This window comes from Podarcis cretensis, assembly GCF_951804945.1.
Source record: "Podarcis cretensis genome assembly, chromosome: 9".
NCBI classification, from domain to species: domain Eukaryota; kingdom Metazoa; phylum Chordata; class Lepidosauria; order Squamata; family Lacertidae; genus Podarcis; species Podarcis cretensis.
Genome location: NC_137178.1, coordinates 45,445,952 through 45,461,731, shown reverse-complemented (window position 1 = coordinate 45,461,731; position 15,780 = coordinate 45,445,952). Strand labels below are relative to the sequence as shown.

At 44.9% G+C, this 15,780-nt stretch overlaps 1 protein-coding gene across 1 annotated transcript in view; it reads right to left on the bottom strand.

The window, feature by feature from the left end:
- CPE (carboxypeptidase E) overlaps window positions 1-7,754 on the bottom strand; it is a 65,050-nt gene extending 57,296 nt beyond the window's left edge. The window contains exon 1 of the mRNA XM_079991416.1: window positions 7,317-7,754. Within this exon, the coding sequence (XP_079847542.1) occupies window positions 7,317-7,629 (313 nt within the window). The 5' untranslated portion in view covers window positions 7,630-7,754. The remainder of the gene's footprint in view (window positions 1-7,316) is intronic.
- Between the last annotated feature and the right edge of the window lie 8,026 nt (window positions 7,755-15,780).

The following is a 15,780-nucleotide window of genomic DNA, read 5'->3' as shown; positions in this document are numbered from 1 at the left end:
TTCTATCCAGCAGCCAGATCATGGGTTCCTGAGTTCCTGGGTTCCTTCACCCACAGTGGGCCACTCTTGCAGGTGGGGTGGGGGTAGGCACCCACCTGTCAACCACCTGACTTCACCATGCTGTCAGGTGATTCATTTTCCCCTTGCCCAAAAGGATGAGCCAAGCTGATTCAAGTGTTGCTTGAAGTCACCGCCAATCAGCTGATTCATGCCAACTTCAAGATCTGCTTTTGGTAGGGGGTTCGGTGTACAATGGAGTCCCTACTAGGGAACTTTGTAGCGCAGTCAGCTGCTTGGTGGTGATAGCAAGCCTCTGTTGCCAATGAACAATTGAGGCTCACTTTAAGGCCTAAATGATCGTCTCAAAGTTCAGCTTGATATACATGAAACAAAATATGCTCATATGCATATTCACAAAGTGAGGCATAGATCTATACGCCATAAGTTTTAGCAGGCAGGCTAAGCCTCTTCCTTTTTCAGACCTCCTCCAAGAATCAGCATAGGTCACAATATTTAACAAGCAGCATTCTTATTCAGTGTCATTCAATAAATCAAACAGAAGACCAACAACTGTATTAATTTGTGCTTTCTAAGTTTTGCAAGACGATTAAGAACATAAACCCATACTGTATATATATATATATATATATATATATATATATATATATATGTATGTATAGCTTGTTTATGAAATCTAAGCTCCCTGAAGTATGCACTCAGACAGAAGACATGTGCATTATATATGACTGCAACAGCTGACCAGATTTGTTAACTTATCAGTCTAACAAAATTACCGGCCTTCCAGAGAGTACTTAACCTATTGGCCACGTTTACATCAAACAGTGAAAGCACTATGATACCATTTAAATAGTCTCTGGTTCCCCCGAAGAATTACGGGAGCTTTAGTTTGAAAAGTGTGCTGAGGGCTGGTGGAAGACCCCTGTTCCCCTTCCAGAAATGCAATTCCCAGAGTAGTATAATGACCAATCCCGCTTCACAGGGAACTGTAAGGGAACAGATGGTTTCCTAACAATTCTCAGCACCCTTAGCAAACACTCAGAATCCTTTGGGGGAAGCCATGAATGTTTAAAGTAGTATCACAATGCTTTAAATGTATGTTCTAAGTGTGCCTATTGTTATTCTAGAAACAAGGTGGGATGTAAGGTAAAGGACCCCTGACCATTAGGTCCAGTCGTGGCCGACTCTGGGGTGGTGGCGCTCATCTCGCTTTATTGGCCAAGGGAGCCGGCACACAACTTCCGGGTCATGTGGCCAGCAGGACTAAGCCGCTTCTGGTGAACCAGAGCAGCACACGGAAACACCGTTTACCTTCCCGCCGGAGCAGTACCTATTTATCTACTTGCACTTTGACGTGCTTTTGAACTGCTAGGTTAGCAGGAGAAGGGACCGAGCAACGGGAGCTCACCCCGTCGCGGGGATTCAAACCGCCGACCTTCTGATCAGCAAGTCCTAGGCTCTGTGGTTTAACCCACAGCACCACCCGTGTCCCAGGTGGGATATAACTACTTTTTTAAACCACTTTTAAAAATGTAACTAGAATAAGTTTTGTGAAAACTGACCTTCTAATCTGACTTCAGCATCTCCTGAAATAGCTGAGCCGGGTGCAAGAATCTAAAGACAGCCATACAGTGGTACCTCGGGTTACGAACTTAATTCGTTCTGGAGGTCCGTTCTTAACCTGAAACTGTTCTTAACCTGAGGTGCGCTTCCGCTAACGGGGTCTCCTGCTGCCGCCGCGCTGCCAGAGCATGATTTCTGTTCTCATCCTGAAGCAAAGTTCTTAACCCATGGTGCTATTTCTGGGTTAGCGGAGTCTGTAACCTGAAGTGTCGGTAACCCAAGGTACTACTGTAGTTGCATCTACAAGCTATCTTCTCTGGTAAGTGACAGTCCCAAGTTCAAATCTTACCTTCAAAGTGGCAATCTCCCCTCAGGTTCAAATGCCATTTCCATGGTTTTGTATGAAGACCTAGGCTGACCCAATTCTTGTGCTGGCAGAAATCTTTTGAAACTGCCATGGTTTGTGCTAGCAAAGGGATTGCTAGGCTCTTAACATGCAACATAATTCTCAGCCACTTCCTCGGCTCCAAAATATGGTGCGATGCCCCTAAAGTGCAAAATCATGTAGAAGAAGTAACCTGGAAATGTTGAGTACAACGAGGAACCCACAACGACACAGGTTTTTAACATGATTGTATGATGGTTAATTGACAAGCTGAAACACTTTAATGTACAGAAATTATTTAAATGCAGCTAAGTCTTCTGCATAACTGCATTCAGCCTGTAATGAAGTAGTGCCTTGTGCCTTGTTATTATAACTTTCTCACTTGGGGGGGGGGGCTCCAACCTTCATGAACCCAACCCCTATAGAACTCCTCAGAGACAAGACCCACAAGTTCATACTTCATATAATTTCAGCAGGGATGAGAATAGCAGAAATATGAGTCACAGACCACTGCCTTTTCTGTTTTGTATAACATCCAGACTAGATACCAGTGACATCTTGGAATGTATATTTGAAATACTATCAAAAATTCAAAGGGGGGGGGGGATAAAATGGGCAGGGAAGGGTCCTAAATGGAGGCTTTTTAGTGGAGTGTGGATAAGTCATTGCTGCTGTTACTGAGCTTTGATTTTATTGTTTTGCTGTATGTTTCTAAGCAGTTTTATAAGCCTGGATTTGTATTTTTAAACATGTTATAAGCTGTTTTGTGGAATATTTCCCTTTAAATATGTGTGTGCACATACACACATACTTGAAACAGGTCCCCCCCCCCTTCATCCTTACATGGTGTGCATGTTTCACAAACATATGGTCCTAAGCAGGTTTTCTTCCTGATCTTTTCCTTCCCTTCAATGTCTTCCTTAGCTCTTGACACTTGCAGTATTCATCACTCCCACACTGTTCTCCCAATAGATTCGGGAGTTCTCACAATCAAGCCTCTATTCACAAAACCCAAGGTTAATTCACTGATCTCTTGGTATAAAGACACTGAGTTTCTAATAAAAATAAAGCTTTGGCAAATTAAAAAGTCAAATCATTCTGTTGCTCAGCTTAGAAGGGGTACAGCTTTGGGAATTTTCAAAGGCACACACAACCAAACAAAGATTAAGCCGTGCTAGCAGCTAAGAACTATTTTGGCTTGACAGAACATGTGGCTGAATCTTAAGGTGAGCCAAGGTTTTCCTAGGAAGAACGAAAAGAAAACTTTTGAAGACTTGGGTTTTCCAGGCAATGAAGGACAATTGGTACATTCTGTAGCTTTACCACAAAAAAGCAGCAGAGCAGCTTCTGAGTCTTGCTCTAATTTATGCAGACTAGTGCCATAGTATTAGTTCTTTGAGACGTGTCCATCAGTACCATTGATGATACCATGGAGGCTGTATAATCCATTTTATTTTGTTTTTTATTCCTATTTCCTGATATATTGCAAGCCTAAATCTTAGTTTATAGCTAAAAGCACTTGTTTACTAATTTTAGAAAGTGCTGAGCCTCTTTTTATCTTTTAGATTATGAGACATGTTTGGTTGCTTTAACAGGAATGCTAAATATCAAACATTCTGTTGTGCTTTTTTTTTAATGTCAGACCCATCACAACCAAGATTTTTCAGCCTCCATATGTCCATGTACTTCAGTACAATACAATTACAGTATGTCAGCAGGCAACTTGCTGACGACAAAGACAGCAGGAGCACTGCTTCAACAAGAATGATATTCCAACTCCCATCCCAGACTTACTACATAATAAGTTTCACACATTAACATACGCATTAACAATCCCGTACATGTCTACTCAAAAATAAGCTCATGAAATACTCATGAAGTTCGATAGGATTTATTTCCAAATAAATAGATACAAGACTGCAGCCTAACACAATTTTCACCATTCACAAATATTGTTAACATGACCCAGCATTTCCATTTATGGACATCATAAAAACTGTCCTCTCCTAAAAGCGACACAGTAGCCAATGGGCAGCTTCCCTTTGAAATGCTAGTTTGAGGGATAATAGATCTGAAGTCAAGAAGACGAACCCTGCCTTGTCATATGTCATGCTCCATACAGACTCTAAGCACTGGCTCTCACAGAACTGATGTCATGAAAAATCATAAAAGGAGCAGAACAATTAACCTCAAGCTTCCCATCCCCAAGAGCTCAGAAAGCTTTTCAAAATAAAGCTGCAAACCAGGACATTGTCTGTGGCCAACAAATAAGGTCATCTATAAACTCTGATGTCCCTTTGAAGTGAATAGAACCTAATCCAGAGCCTTGGCATAATTCAAGGGTACAAGCAAGGAAGAAATCCACATTGGTTTCCCAGTGTCCTAGGGCTTTTAAAACAGAAGAAGTTATCCGTTATTATACAATGATTTCCTAATTAACTCGATTAATTCTTATACAGCTGGTGCTCATCAGTCAATGTATAATCCTGAGTGTCATTCTATCATTTGCTCTATCTTGCAGTAAGAGAGATATTCTAGAATTCATCATCGCTGTTGCCTGGTGTATGCATCTATCATCAGAATCTTTTGATGCTGTCAGAGGTCTAGCTATTCGTTTGGCAAGTATGACTTATGACAATCGTATGTTCATTATTTCCTGATTAAATAATTATATCCCCCCTGTTATGCTGGCACCTCAAAGCAAATAATAAAATACAATGCAGAGTATGTAATGCCACTGAAAACTTTAAATACAATAAATAACAATCAAGTGGTCAAAAAGTCCACATTCTACCATGGCAGACAGCAAAAGCTATGGCAAATGGAAATGTTTTCATTCATATGGTATCTCGTCATTATACTTCTATTGCTATATTGCCTGTTGCCCCATGTGTTGATTCATGCAGCTTTGATATTTGCAGGATCTCTGTTTTCAACAACTAATAGGATGCTGACCTGCTCTGTTTTTGGTTTTTTTTAACTGCTGCTGCTGGTGAGAGCTCCTGGGCCATTCCATCTGCTTGCCCACTCTGTTCCTAGATGCCAACCAGCCAGCACTTCATTGCTGATTCTAGGAGGAGGATAGTAAAAACATCTATGGCTATCTGGCTTGCTGCCACACTACAGTGCAAACCTTTGGAGTTTGCATGAGGGCACCAACCTCTTTGAGTTTGTGCTGTGGAATGTATTATCCAAGTAGGAGAAAGAAGTGATGTAATATTGGGTAGCAGGACTGGCCCACCCATGAGGCAAGGTGAGGTGACTGCCTCAGGTGGCAGGACCCATAGGGTAGCTGATTTGGATGTACAGTAGATCTTTACTCCCCACCTCTTCCTTCATGGGGAGGGAGGTGCCATTTTGTGGTTTGCCCCAGGTACCAAAATGTCTTGAGCCAGCCTTGTTGCGTAGTTTTTGCTGTCCGAAGTGAGAATCTGAGTTGTAATGCTTTTGTTCATTTCAAAGTTGTTCAGTACCACTCAGTGTGAGACACTGAACCGGTATAGAATACAACCCTATGAGGGTGAGAGTTTAGTTGGGAGTAGTTTTGTTGCTGGTTATATGACACTACATTGCCCTAGAATGAATGAGCTGGTCTCCCTCCTGTGTCAAGGCACCCACAGGCTACTGGAAGATGGGAGAGAGAGGTCAATATTTCAATGGGTATGGTTGTCACTAAAAAAGTAAATATCTTGAAGTTGCAGGAGGATGTCACAATTCTGTCACTTTGTTCCACTTTGTGAATTGTTTTGACAGAAAAACAGGCTACAAATCACTAAGCAAATAAATAACTTTTTGTGTGAACCTATTTCCTTACCAGCCAGACTGTATGGTAAATATTGTTGGCCACTGTGTGCCACCATGGAACCTGGCAGCACCAGCATGGGTATTATTTGACCGATTCATGTATTCAGAGAAATTTTAGCTACTACTGATACTGCATCAAGCAGCTGTTGTGGAGAAGCATTTCTCTGAATAGGAGGAACCGTGTCACACTTTTAACGTGTGTGTGTGTGTGTGTGTGTGTGTGTGTACGCATGTGTGAAGAGAGAGACAGAAGGAGATGGAGCTAGTCTCTTCCAAGTCATGGTACATATACGGCTTTCTTTCCATCAATGGCTACTGGCTCTTTAAAGACTGTAGACAGAGGCCTTCCTATGCAACCTGACATGTGGCTGGTAAAGGTAAAGGTAAAGGTACCCCTGACCATACGGGCCAGTCGTGTCCGACTCTAGGGTTGTGCGCCCATCTCACTTAAGAGGCCAGGAGCCAGCGCTGTCCGCAGACACTTCCGGGTCACGTGGCCAGCGTGACAAGCTGCATCTGGCGAGCCAGCACAGCACACGGAAACGCCGTTTACCTTCCCACTAGTAAGTGGTCCCTATTTATCTACTTGCACCCGGGGGTGCTTTCGAACTGCTATGTTGGCAGGCGCTGGGACCGAGCAACAGGAGCGCACTCTGCCGCGGGGATTTGAACCGCTGACCTGACGATCGGCAGGTCCTAGGCGCTGAGGTTTTACCCACAGCGCCACCCGCTGGTACCTTGATCTATAACAGGGATTAGAAACCTGTGGCTCTCCAGGTGTAGTTAAGACTCCAGTTCCCATCAATCCCAACTAGCATGGCCAGTGGTGGAAGATTATGGGAGGGCCAGCTTCAATGACATCTGGAGATTCAAGCCTATAAGAAACTATACAGCCAAATGGCTCTCTACCTGCTTCTCTTCCCCCTCTCAAAATGGCTGGCACAGATGAATCTTTTTCCCAACTAATTCCCTTAAACCAGGAAGATTTCAGCTGCCCATCCAAAGCCATTCCACAGTGAAATGCGCCGCACGTGGCCTCTGCCATGACACAAGCAGCTCAGCCAGCCCACTAAGCCAAGTCAAAAACATGGCTGCGAAGGTGTAGGCAGAGATCCTCAAAGCCTGGTTACCAGGAAAGATTATCATTATCACCATAGCATCCGTTGCATGCGTCTCCAGGTCTGCGCACGCACGTAACCGTACTGGGAACACAGCACATTGTACCATACTGGGAAGACAGCACATTGTACCCTCGCTGCCATAAAAGGGGGTCACCATGGCCAGGATTTCAAAGGTCTCCTAACTCTCCTTCCAGCATGAGGTCATGATCCCCGGAATAGACCCACCGCCATCAAGGGGATCACGGTGACCTCAGTGCTGAGAAACAAGGCAGGAATTTGCAAGGGAGAGAGGTTGTTTATTCCACCTGAGAAAGCAAAAGAGAAAATGGGGGCGGTGGGGTGGAGGAAAGAGGAGCCACCCAGGACACCCCCAAGCCCACCCCAGCACTACCGGGGGGGGGGGCTGCGTCAGGGGCTTCCCTTACCAGGCTCGTGCTCGCCCGGGTTGTCGGAGAGCTCGATGACCAGCAGCTCCCGGCCCTCGGAGCTGCGGCCCACGGTGTAGATCCTGCTGATGGACGAGCACTGCAGCCACACCGAGACCATCGCCTCGCGCATCTCCGGGTAGCGGTGGTACTCGAAGGAGATGCCGTCCTCCTGGCTGAGGCGGCGACGCCGGTTGGCGGCTGCCGCTTCGGGCTGCTCCGCCTGGGAGCCCTGCTGCCGCAAGGCGAAGGCGCCCAGCGCGCCGCAGAGCGCCGCCAGCAGCAGCGCCCAGAGCCCACCTCGCCGCGCCATGCCTGGCGGAGAAGAAGGACGGGCGAGCAAGCGCGGCTGGCAAGGCGGGCTGCCGCTTCTGCTTCTTCTTCGCTCAGCTGCTGCCTTGACGTGCTGCGTCGACGCGGGCTGCGCTCCCTCTGTGCTCGCCTGCGGGAAAGCTGCTCCGTCCAGGAAGAGCGCTCGCGCCGCAGACTGCACTACTCGCGCCGCAGCCGCCGGGGGGAGACGCAAGGATGTACCACTGCCGCGCGCGGGGGGGGGGGGGATGCGAAGGTGTGACGTGCGCCACGCGCGCGCGCGCCGCCCCGTCCACCTGGCAGCGCCCTGGGGGCGCCCGGGCTGCTTCCCCCATAGTCGTCGCGATTGGCCAGGGCCAAGCGCCCTGCAGGTTTGGCGCCAGAATCTTCCTCGCGCGCGTCAAGAGGTGCGGGAGGGTGTGCCTCTCAGGACACTCGGCACATGCCCCAAACCTCCCCATAGGATGAAGTGCATGTATGTATGCCTGCCTGCCTGCCAGAACGCGTGCCACCCTAGGAACCATATCCTAGAGGCCGAGGTCACTTTGCCGCCTCCACCCCCTACAATAAAATATTGGAGGGGACCTGCCAGTGCCGGATTTACGTATAAGCTAAACAAGCTGTAGCTTAGGGCCCACTCTCTTGCGGCCCCCTCAAAAAAAAAAATTCAAGGAATAAACAACTGGATGTACATTTCCAAAATATAAGAAAAAAATAAAAATAAAATAATTGTTATAAATAAAAAATCATTTTAAGTTAGATAATTATTTCAATATCAATGTACTTCTTAATTGTATTTCAGTTCAACAATTACTTTGATAAAATACATATTTTGTTATGTGCAAATGGCTTTAGATACCTCTTAGGTCCATAAATTACCGTATAGCATATATTCAACACAAAATACAGCGATAATTTGTTGTTGACAAAGGACAGCTGGGCATATAAAGGGCCCCATTACCTTCAGTAGCTTAGGGCCTCATCAAACCTAAATCTGGCCCTGGCACCTCCCCACCTCCCCCCCCCCCACTTAATGACCATTGCTATTCAAATGGTGTGTGTGCACCGTATCATGTGATTGATTATGGGGGGGGGGACACCCCATATTTTATTCAGGTTGGCCATGCATGCCACAATCAGGGTGCGACTGGGCTTTAACATCCCACAAGGTTCTGCTGTTTTCCCATGCTCAAAAGTCACTGTTTGTTTCACATGTTTGTTGAGTAATCAGCTGTACAGCTGCAGATAAAATATTTTAGGTGTGTTTTAAGTGCATTATACAAACATTATACAAACATGGACGCAGGTGGCGCTGTGGGTTAAAGCCTCAGCTCCTAGGGCTTGCCGATCGAAAGGTCGGCGGTTCGAATCCCTGCGGCGGGGTGCGCTCCCGCTGCTCGGTCCCAGCGCCTGCCAACCTAGCAGTTCGAAAGCACCTCCGGGTGCAAGTAGATAAATAGGGACCGCTTACCAGCGGGAAGGTAAACGGCCTTTCCGTGTGCGGCTCTGGCTCTGGCTCTGGCTCTGGCTCTGGCCAGAGCAGCGATGTCACGCTGGCCACGTGACCCGGAAGTGTCTCCAGACAGCGCTGGCCCCTGGCCTCTTAAGTGAGATGGGCGCACAACCCCAGAGTCTGTCAAGACTGGCCCGTACGGGCAGGGGTACCTTTACCTTTACCTTACAAACATGACACCAGATGGCGCTGGTAAGCTAATGCCAAATTACATATACTGTACAGGTATACAGTACAGTATTTCAAACCTTTTTTTAAAAAAAAAAAAGCATGTTGACAGCATTTTTTTTATACATGTGGTGATTCAGCCTATATTTACACTCATAGGAAACTGCCCTACTCTCCAAGGTCACTTCCAGATTACCTGGTTACTGAGCATTCTGGTTTGTTCATAGGAAGTTTGCAGGGACGTTCTTCGTTATTACTTATTTGAATTGTTGCCAATCCTTCGCCATGAAGTTTCAGGGCAAGTTACAACAATTTTTAAAATACAATATTCCAAACAATTAAAACAAATGAGATGGCATTGCTTCAAGCATTATTCTGCCCTTTCTGCTGCAATTTCCCATCCTTATTGCAAACACACACATATACATATACATATACATATACATATACATGTATACATGTATACATGTATACATATACATGTATACATATACATGTATACATATATGTGTGTGTGTGTGTGTATACATATATATGTATTATGGTGCTGGAAGAGACTCATATACATATACATATACATATACATATACATATACATATACATATACATATACATATACAGTGGTATCTCAGGTTAAGTACTTAATTCGTTCCGGAGGTCCGTACTTAGCCTGAAACTGTTCTTAACCTGAAGCATCACTTTAGCTAATGGGGCCTCCTGCTGCTGCCATGCCGCTGGAGCACGATTTCTGTTCTCATCCTGAAGCAAAATTCTTAACCTGAAGCACTATTTCTGGGTTAGCGGAGTCTGTAACCTGAAGCGTATGTAACCTGAAGCATATGTAACCCGAGGTACCACTGTACATATACATGTATATGTGTGTGTGTGTGTGTGTATACACACACACACACACACACACATACGTATGTATGTATGTATGTATTATGGTGCTGGAGGAGACTCTTGAGGGTCCCATGGAATGCAAGAAGATCAAACCTATCCATTCTTAAGGAAATCAGCCCTGAGTGCTCACTGGAAGGACAGATCCTGAAGCTGAGGCTCCACTACTTTGGCCACCTCATGAGAAGAGAAGACACCCTGGAAAAGACCCTGATGTTTGGAAAGATGCGGGGCGCCAGGAGAAGGGGATGACAGAGGACGAGATGGTTGGATAGTGTTCTCAAACCTACCAGCATGAGTTTGACCAAGCTGTGGGAGGCAGTGGAAGACAGGAGTGCCTGGCATGCTCTGGTCCATGGGCTCACAAAGAGTCGGACGCGACTAAACGACTAAACAACAACAATATACATACATACATACAGTATATCCAATTTTGCGGGGAAAGGTGGTTTGTTGCGCAAGAGCTTCAAAGCAACTGTAACAAAGCAACATCAATTTCCCACCCAGAAATATTAATGGACTGGAAAAACTAGTCCATCAATCTCATTACTGCCAACACAATGACAACTATTGAATATGGAGCGTTCTACATGCAAGGCAGGCACTGAATCACTCTATTTCTATAAAATACAGCAGTTCTATTTCTATAAAAAACAGCAGTTCGCAATTTTAATAAATAATTGTAAGGTATCAGTGAAGCAGCAACAATCTTTAAAAACAGCACAATCCTATACATATGAGTTTCACAGAGATTAATGGTACTTATTCCCTGGTAAGCAGGTACAGGTTTGCAACCTAAAAGGTTAATACAGTATAGGGATTGCAGTGGGAGAAGGAAGAGCTAAACTTCTCCTTCTTGTGGACTGTGGTCCTAATCTAGATTAGGCTGCTCCTGTGCTTGGCTTTCATTAAAAACAGAAACCCTGAGGTGGCTAAAGCAAAGCATTTAGTGCCACACAGTGTGCAATAAGGGACCCTTGTGTATCAGAACACAGACCACAGAAAGTATGAAAAATACTCTAAAAAACATATTAAAGAGGAACAAAGAGATCCTTTGCATATTGTTCATTGCCTCTTTTTTATTTGTTTACTTGTGGACATTAAAAGTATATATATTTTTATAATTGTGGGTCTTTCCAGTGCTTGTGTTATGAAATGGAGACCACAATCCCCTCATGCTTGCTTTACCTTTCTTTCAGAGGCAGTAATACTTCTGAAAATCAGTTTCTGGAAACCTCAGGAGGGGAGAGCAATCTTGTGCTTGCTTCCTGCTTGCGGGTTTCCCACAGACATCTGGGTGGCCAGCGTGAGAACAGGATGATGGACAGGGCTAGATTTAGGCTTGATAAGGCCCAAAGGTCCTGAAGGTAATGGGGCCCTTTATATGTCCAGCTGTCCTTTGACAACAACAAATTGTCACTGTTTTTTGTGTTGAATATATGCTATATGTTAATTTGTGGACCTAATAGGTATTTAATGCCATTTGCACATAACAAAATATGTATTTTATCAAAGTAAATGATATAGAAATGAGTAAACCAGTGATATTTTAGGGAGCAGGCTAGCAGGTGGAGTCCATTACTTACATCATAGGAGCCTACACAACACAAAACACTGTTGCTGTATGTATGTTTTATTTTATTTGTTTTTTATCTTATATTTTGGAAATGTACATCCAGGGTTTCTTTCCTTTAAATTTTTTGGGGGGGCTCCAAGAGCCCTAAACTATAGCACTGATGATGGACTAGTTGTTCATCATGACAACCTTCAGACTTCTCAAATGTCAGAGCCTGACTTACACAGGGCTATTTGAGGCGTGCAAGGCATAACCAAGCTGTTAGAAACCACACACTCCAGTCTACAAGCAGGCAGTATTGCTTGTGTTGTAGTTAAAAGTGTTTTTTTTTTTTTAAGGAGATGAAGCTAAATGCATGCTTTCAGCCACATGGTTTGGTTTTCCATGACCACTAGTATTTATTCCAACATACAGTAGTGTTTAGTGGTTTAATATATCTGGACTGTAACGAGGCAGAGAATCACACACCCGTCCTGATTTCGTATTGGAACGAATGATTTTCAGGTTTTACAGACTCAGCTTTTACTGGCATCCATGACTCAGATGGAATGAAGCCTTCACTTATGCGAAGTGGTGCCACTACTTATTTCACAAACAGCAGGATTCTATGGGGCAGGTAGGAGATGTGCAGCCCCGTGGCATTTACAGCCTCCACAACAGATCAGCTACTTGAAGGAGTTGCCAGACTTCTACCTACCACAAGAGCAAATCATCTTCTGGAACATGAGGTACACCAGACTTTCCTGAACCTTTAGATTTAAGCTCCCTAAAACATACCTTCCTGCTAGTAGAATCATAGAATCATAGAGTTGGAAGAGACCACAAGGGCCATCAAGTCCAACCCCCTGCCAAGCAGGAAACACCATCAGAGCACTCCTGACATATGGTTGTCAAGCCTCTGCTTAAAGACCTCCAAAGAAGGAGACTCCACCACACTCCTTGGCAGCAAATTCCACTGTCGAACAGCTCTTACTGTCAGGAAGTTCTTCCTAATGTTTAGGTGGAATCTTCTTTCTTGTAGTTTGGATCCATTGCTCCGTGTCCGCTTCTCTGGAACAGCAGAAAACAACATTTCTCCCTCCTCTATGTGACATCCTTTTATATATTTGAACATGGCTATCATATCACCCCTTAACCTCCTCTTCTCCAGGCTAAACATGCCCAGCTCCCTTAGTTGTTCCTCATAAGGCATCGTTTCTAGGCCTTTGACCATTTTGGTTGCCCTCCTCTGGACACGTTCCAGTTTGTCAGTGTCCTTCTTGAACTGTGGTGCCCAGAACTGGACACAGTACTCCAGGTGAGGTCTGACCAGAGCAGAATACAGTGGCACTATTACTTCCCTTGATCTAGATGCTATACTCCTATTGATGCAGCCCAGAATTGCATTGGCTTTTTTAGCTGCCGCGTCACCCTGTTGGCTCATGTCAAGTTTGTGGTCAACCAAGACTCCTAGATCCTTTTCACATGTACTGCTCTCAAGCCAGGTGTCACCCATCTTGTATATGTGCCTCTCATTTTTTTTGCCCAAGTGCAATACTTTACATTTCTCCTTGTTAAAATACATCTTGTTTGTTTTGAGCCCGTTCTGTAACCTGTCAAGGTCGTTTTGAAGTGTGATCCTGTCCTCTGGGGTGTTAGCCACCCCTCCCAGTACCTCTCCTGTAGAGAGAAACTGCTCGTTGTAATTTGGTTTAACCATAAGTTGTAATTTTCCAAGTTTAAATTTTGACATTGACACATGTCTGTGTTTTATTTTCCTGTTGTCATTCCAAACATTATTTTTCTCTTGTTTTTCCTGTGTGTGTGTGTTTTTAAAGATTATGATCATTAAATCAGAAGTGGCCAACCTGCCTAATGTTATAATACAGCCTCAGCATCGGATTCTTCTGTGCCTTCTTTCCATTCTCTGTGACAGACCCCTGTTCATTGTCACGACTCCCTCCTCCCCTGAAATCTCCAACCACTGTGGCTTGCTGAGATGGAGGGTGCGACTGCTTTTTCCTCCTGGGCGGAGGATTAAGAAGATTGCCTAAGGCCATGGCAGGGGAGGGGCAGAATTATTTTCACCAGAACCTTGCTCAATGTTCATTCACTGTCTCTTATTGTTACTCCGTGGGAGGTAATTAATCCGAAGAGTCATACCTTATTATGCTGCAATGCAACAAAACATTGCTGTGGGGTGTGTTCCTGTTCACTGTTCTTGTCAGACAACCATACCCTCTTCCTCAAAAGTCCACTCCATACCATTCTTCTCACTTTCCCAGGCAGTCAACAGTGCATGGCCTCTTAGCATGCTCTGTCCTCATCTAGCTGTTTTGCCAGTTCCAATATATTTTGCCACCTGAGGCAAAGAACATGATGGCACTCTATCCAACCCACTTCCACCTAAAGGAAATTGGACTGGCAGCTGAATCTTACTTTTGCACTTACAGGGTAGTGCCCTTTAGTGCTCACTTAGTGGGTGTTTGACAGGCCTGTAGCCCACCCATAGCTCTGATTTCCAACAGAGTGGAATGTCCAGGGGGCCAGAAGGAATGGCTGGTGGGCTACCACTGTCACTTGAGCCAATTGCCTCACTCTGCCCAATGGTGGGGTGAATGCTATCAACGGCTTAAATGCATCTCTATACCTTTTTAAAAATGCATGCAAAAATTGTTTCCTTTGACTTTTAAGCACCCAGGAACATCGTCAGTTTGAAGTTTGCCCTAGAACCTCATTTCCCTGGCTGTACATAGTTTGCGGGAAACAGGGATGTATATAGGAGCTAGGCATATTAATGGTGACCTTTGCATAGGGTGAGACACGGGTGGCGCTGTTGGTTAAACCACAGGGCCTAGGACTTGCCGATCAGAAGGTTGGCGGTTCGAATCCCCACGACGGAGTGAGCTCCCGTTGCTCAGTCCCTGCTCCTGCCAACCTAGCAGTTCGAAAGCACGTCAAAGTGCAAGTAGATAAATAGGTACCGCTCCGCGGGAAGGTAAACGGCATTTCCATGCACTGCTCTGGTTTGCCAGAAGCGGCTTAGTCATGCTGGCCACATGAACCGGAAGCTGTACGCCGGCTCCCTCGGCCAATAAAGCGAGATGATCGCCGCAACCCCAGAGTCGGTCACAACTGGGCCTAATGGTCAGGGGTCCCTTTACCTTTACCTTTTTGCATGGGGCTGCTGCAGGACCTGAAGGAAAGCAGCAGCAAGGGAGGCCAGGCCAGTGAGCACATCAGCTCCCAGTTGGCAGTAGAGGACTCTGTCAGTCTTCATTTTATATAATGTTCTCGTTTTAGTATTTGAATTGTAAACTGCTTTGGGTGCCTTGGCAGAAAGGAGGTATGTAAATTCAGTCAATCACTGGTGATGGGAGGTTATTTGAAGGTGGTTAAGAGCAATAGTGGCTTGGAGCAGAGAGCATGGCGGGAACATCTTAGATCCCCACAAACTTTGACCTGTTTTTCTTTGCATTTTTTGTGGCTAATTTCCCGTTGTGCAAGGGCTCAATGAATGACAGATATTGCATCAGTGTGGACTAATTTTTTAAAACTTTTAAACACTACATTTCTGTTTGAAATAAACAGAAATGTAAAGGGTAAAGGGTGATTAATTAATAGTTAATTATGCAAAACAATCAAATGCAATAAAAATAACTGAAACAGCAGAAAGATAAATGAACAGTGCACATTTATTCGAAAGTAATTCCCACAGTGTTTAATGTGGCTCAGATAAAGTGTGTGCCGGGGCTGTAGTAAATATTTAGTAGAATCAAACACATAACAAACACTCCGTCCCCCCAACGGCTGAAGGTTCATGAAAGAAACACGTACAATTACAGAGCATCCATGCCCAAAAAAATGGAGTGAGGGGACCAGATGAGCCCCATTGGTTGTGATTGATGGGTTTCCTGCAGCCTAGAAGGAATGACCAAAATGCATATTTGCCCACATAACCCTCTGGAGATTAAAATCAACACAATTCATTTTTTAAATTGTTTGAGTGTCAAAT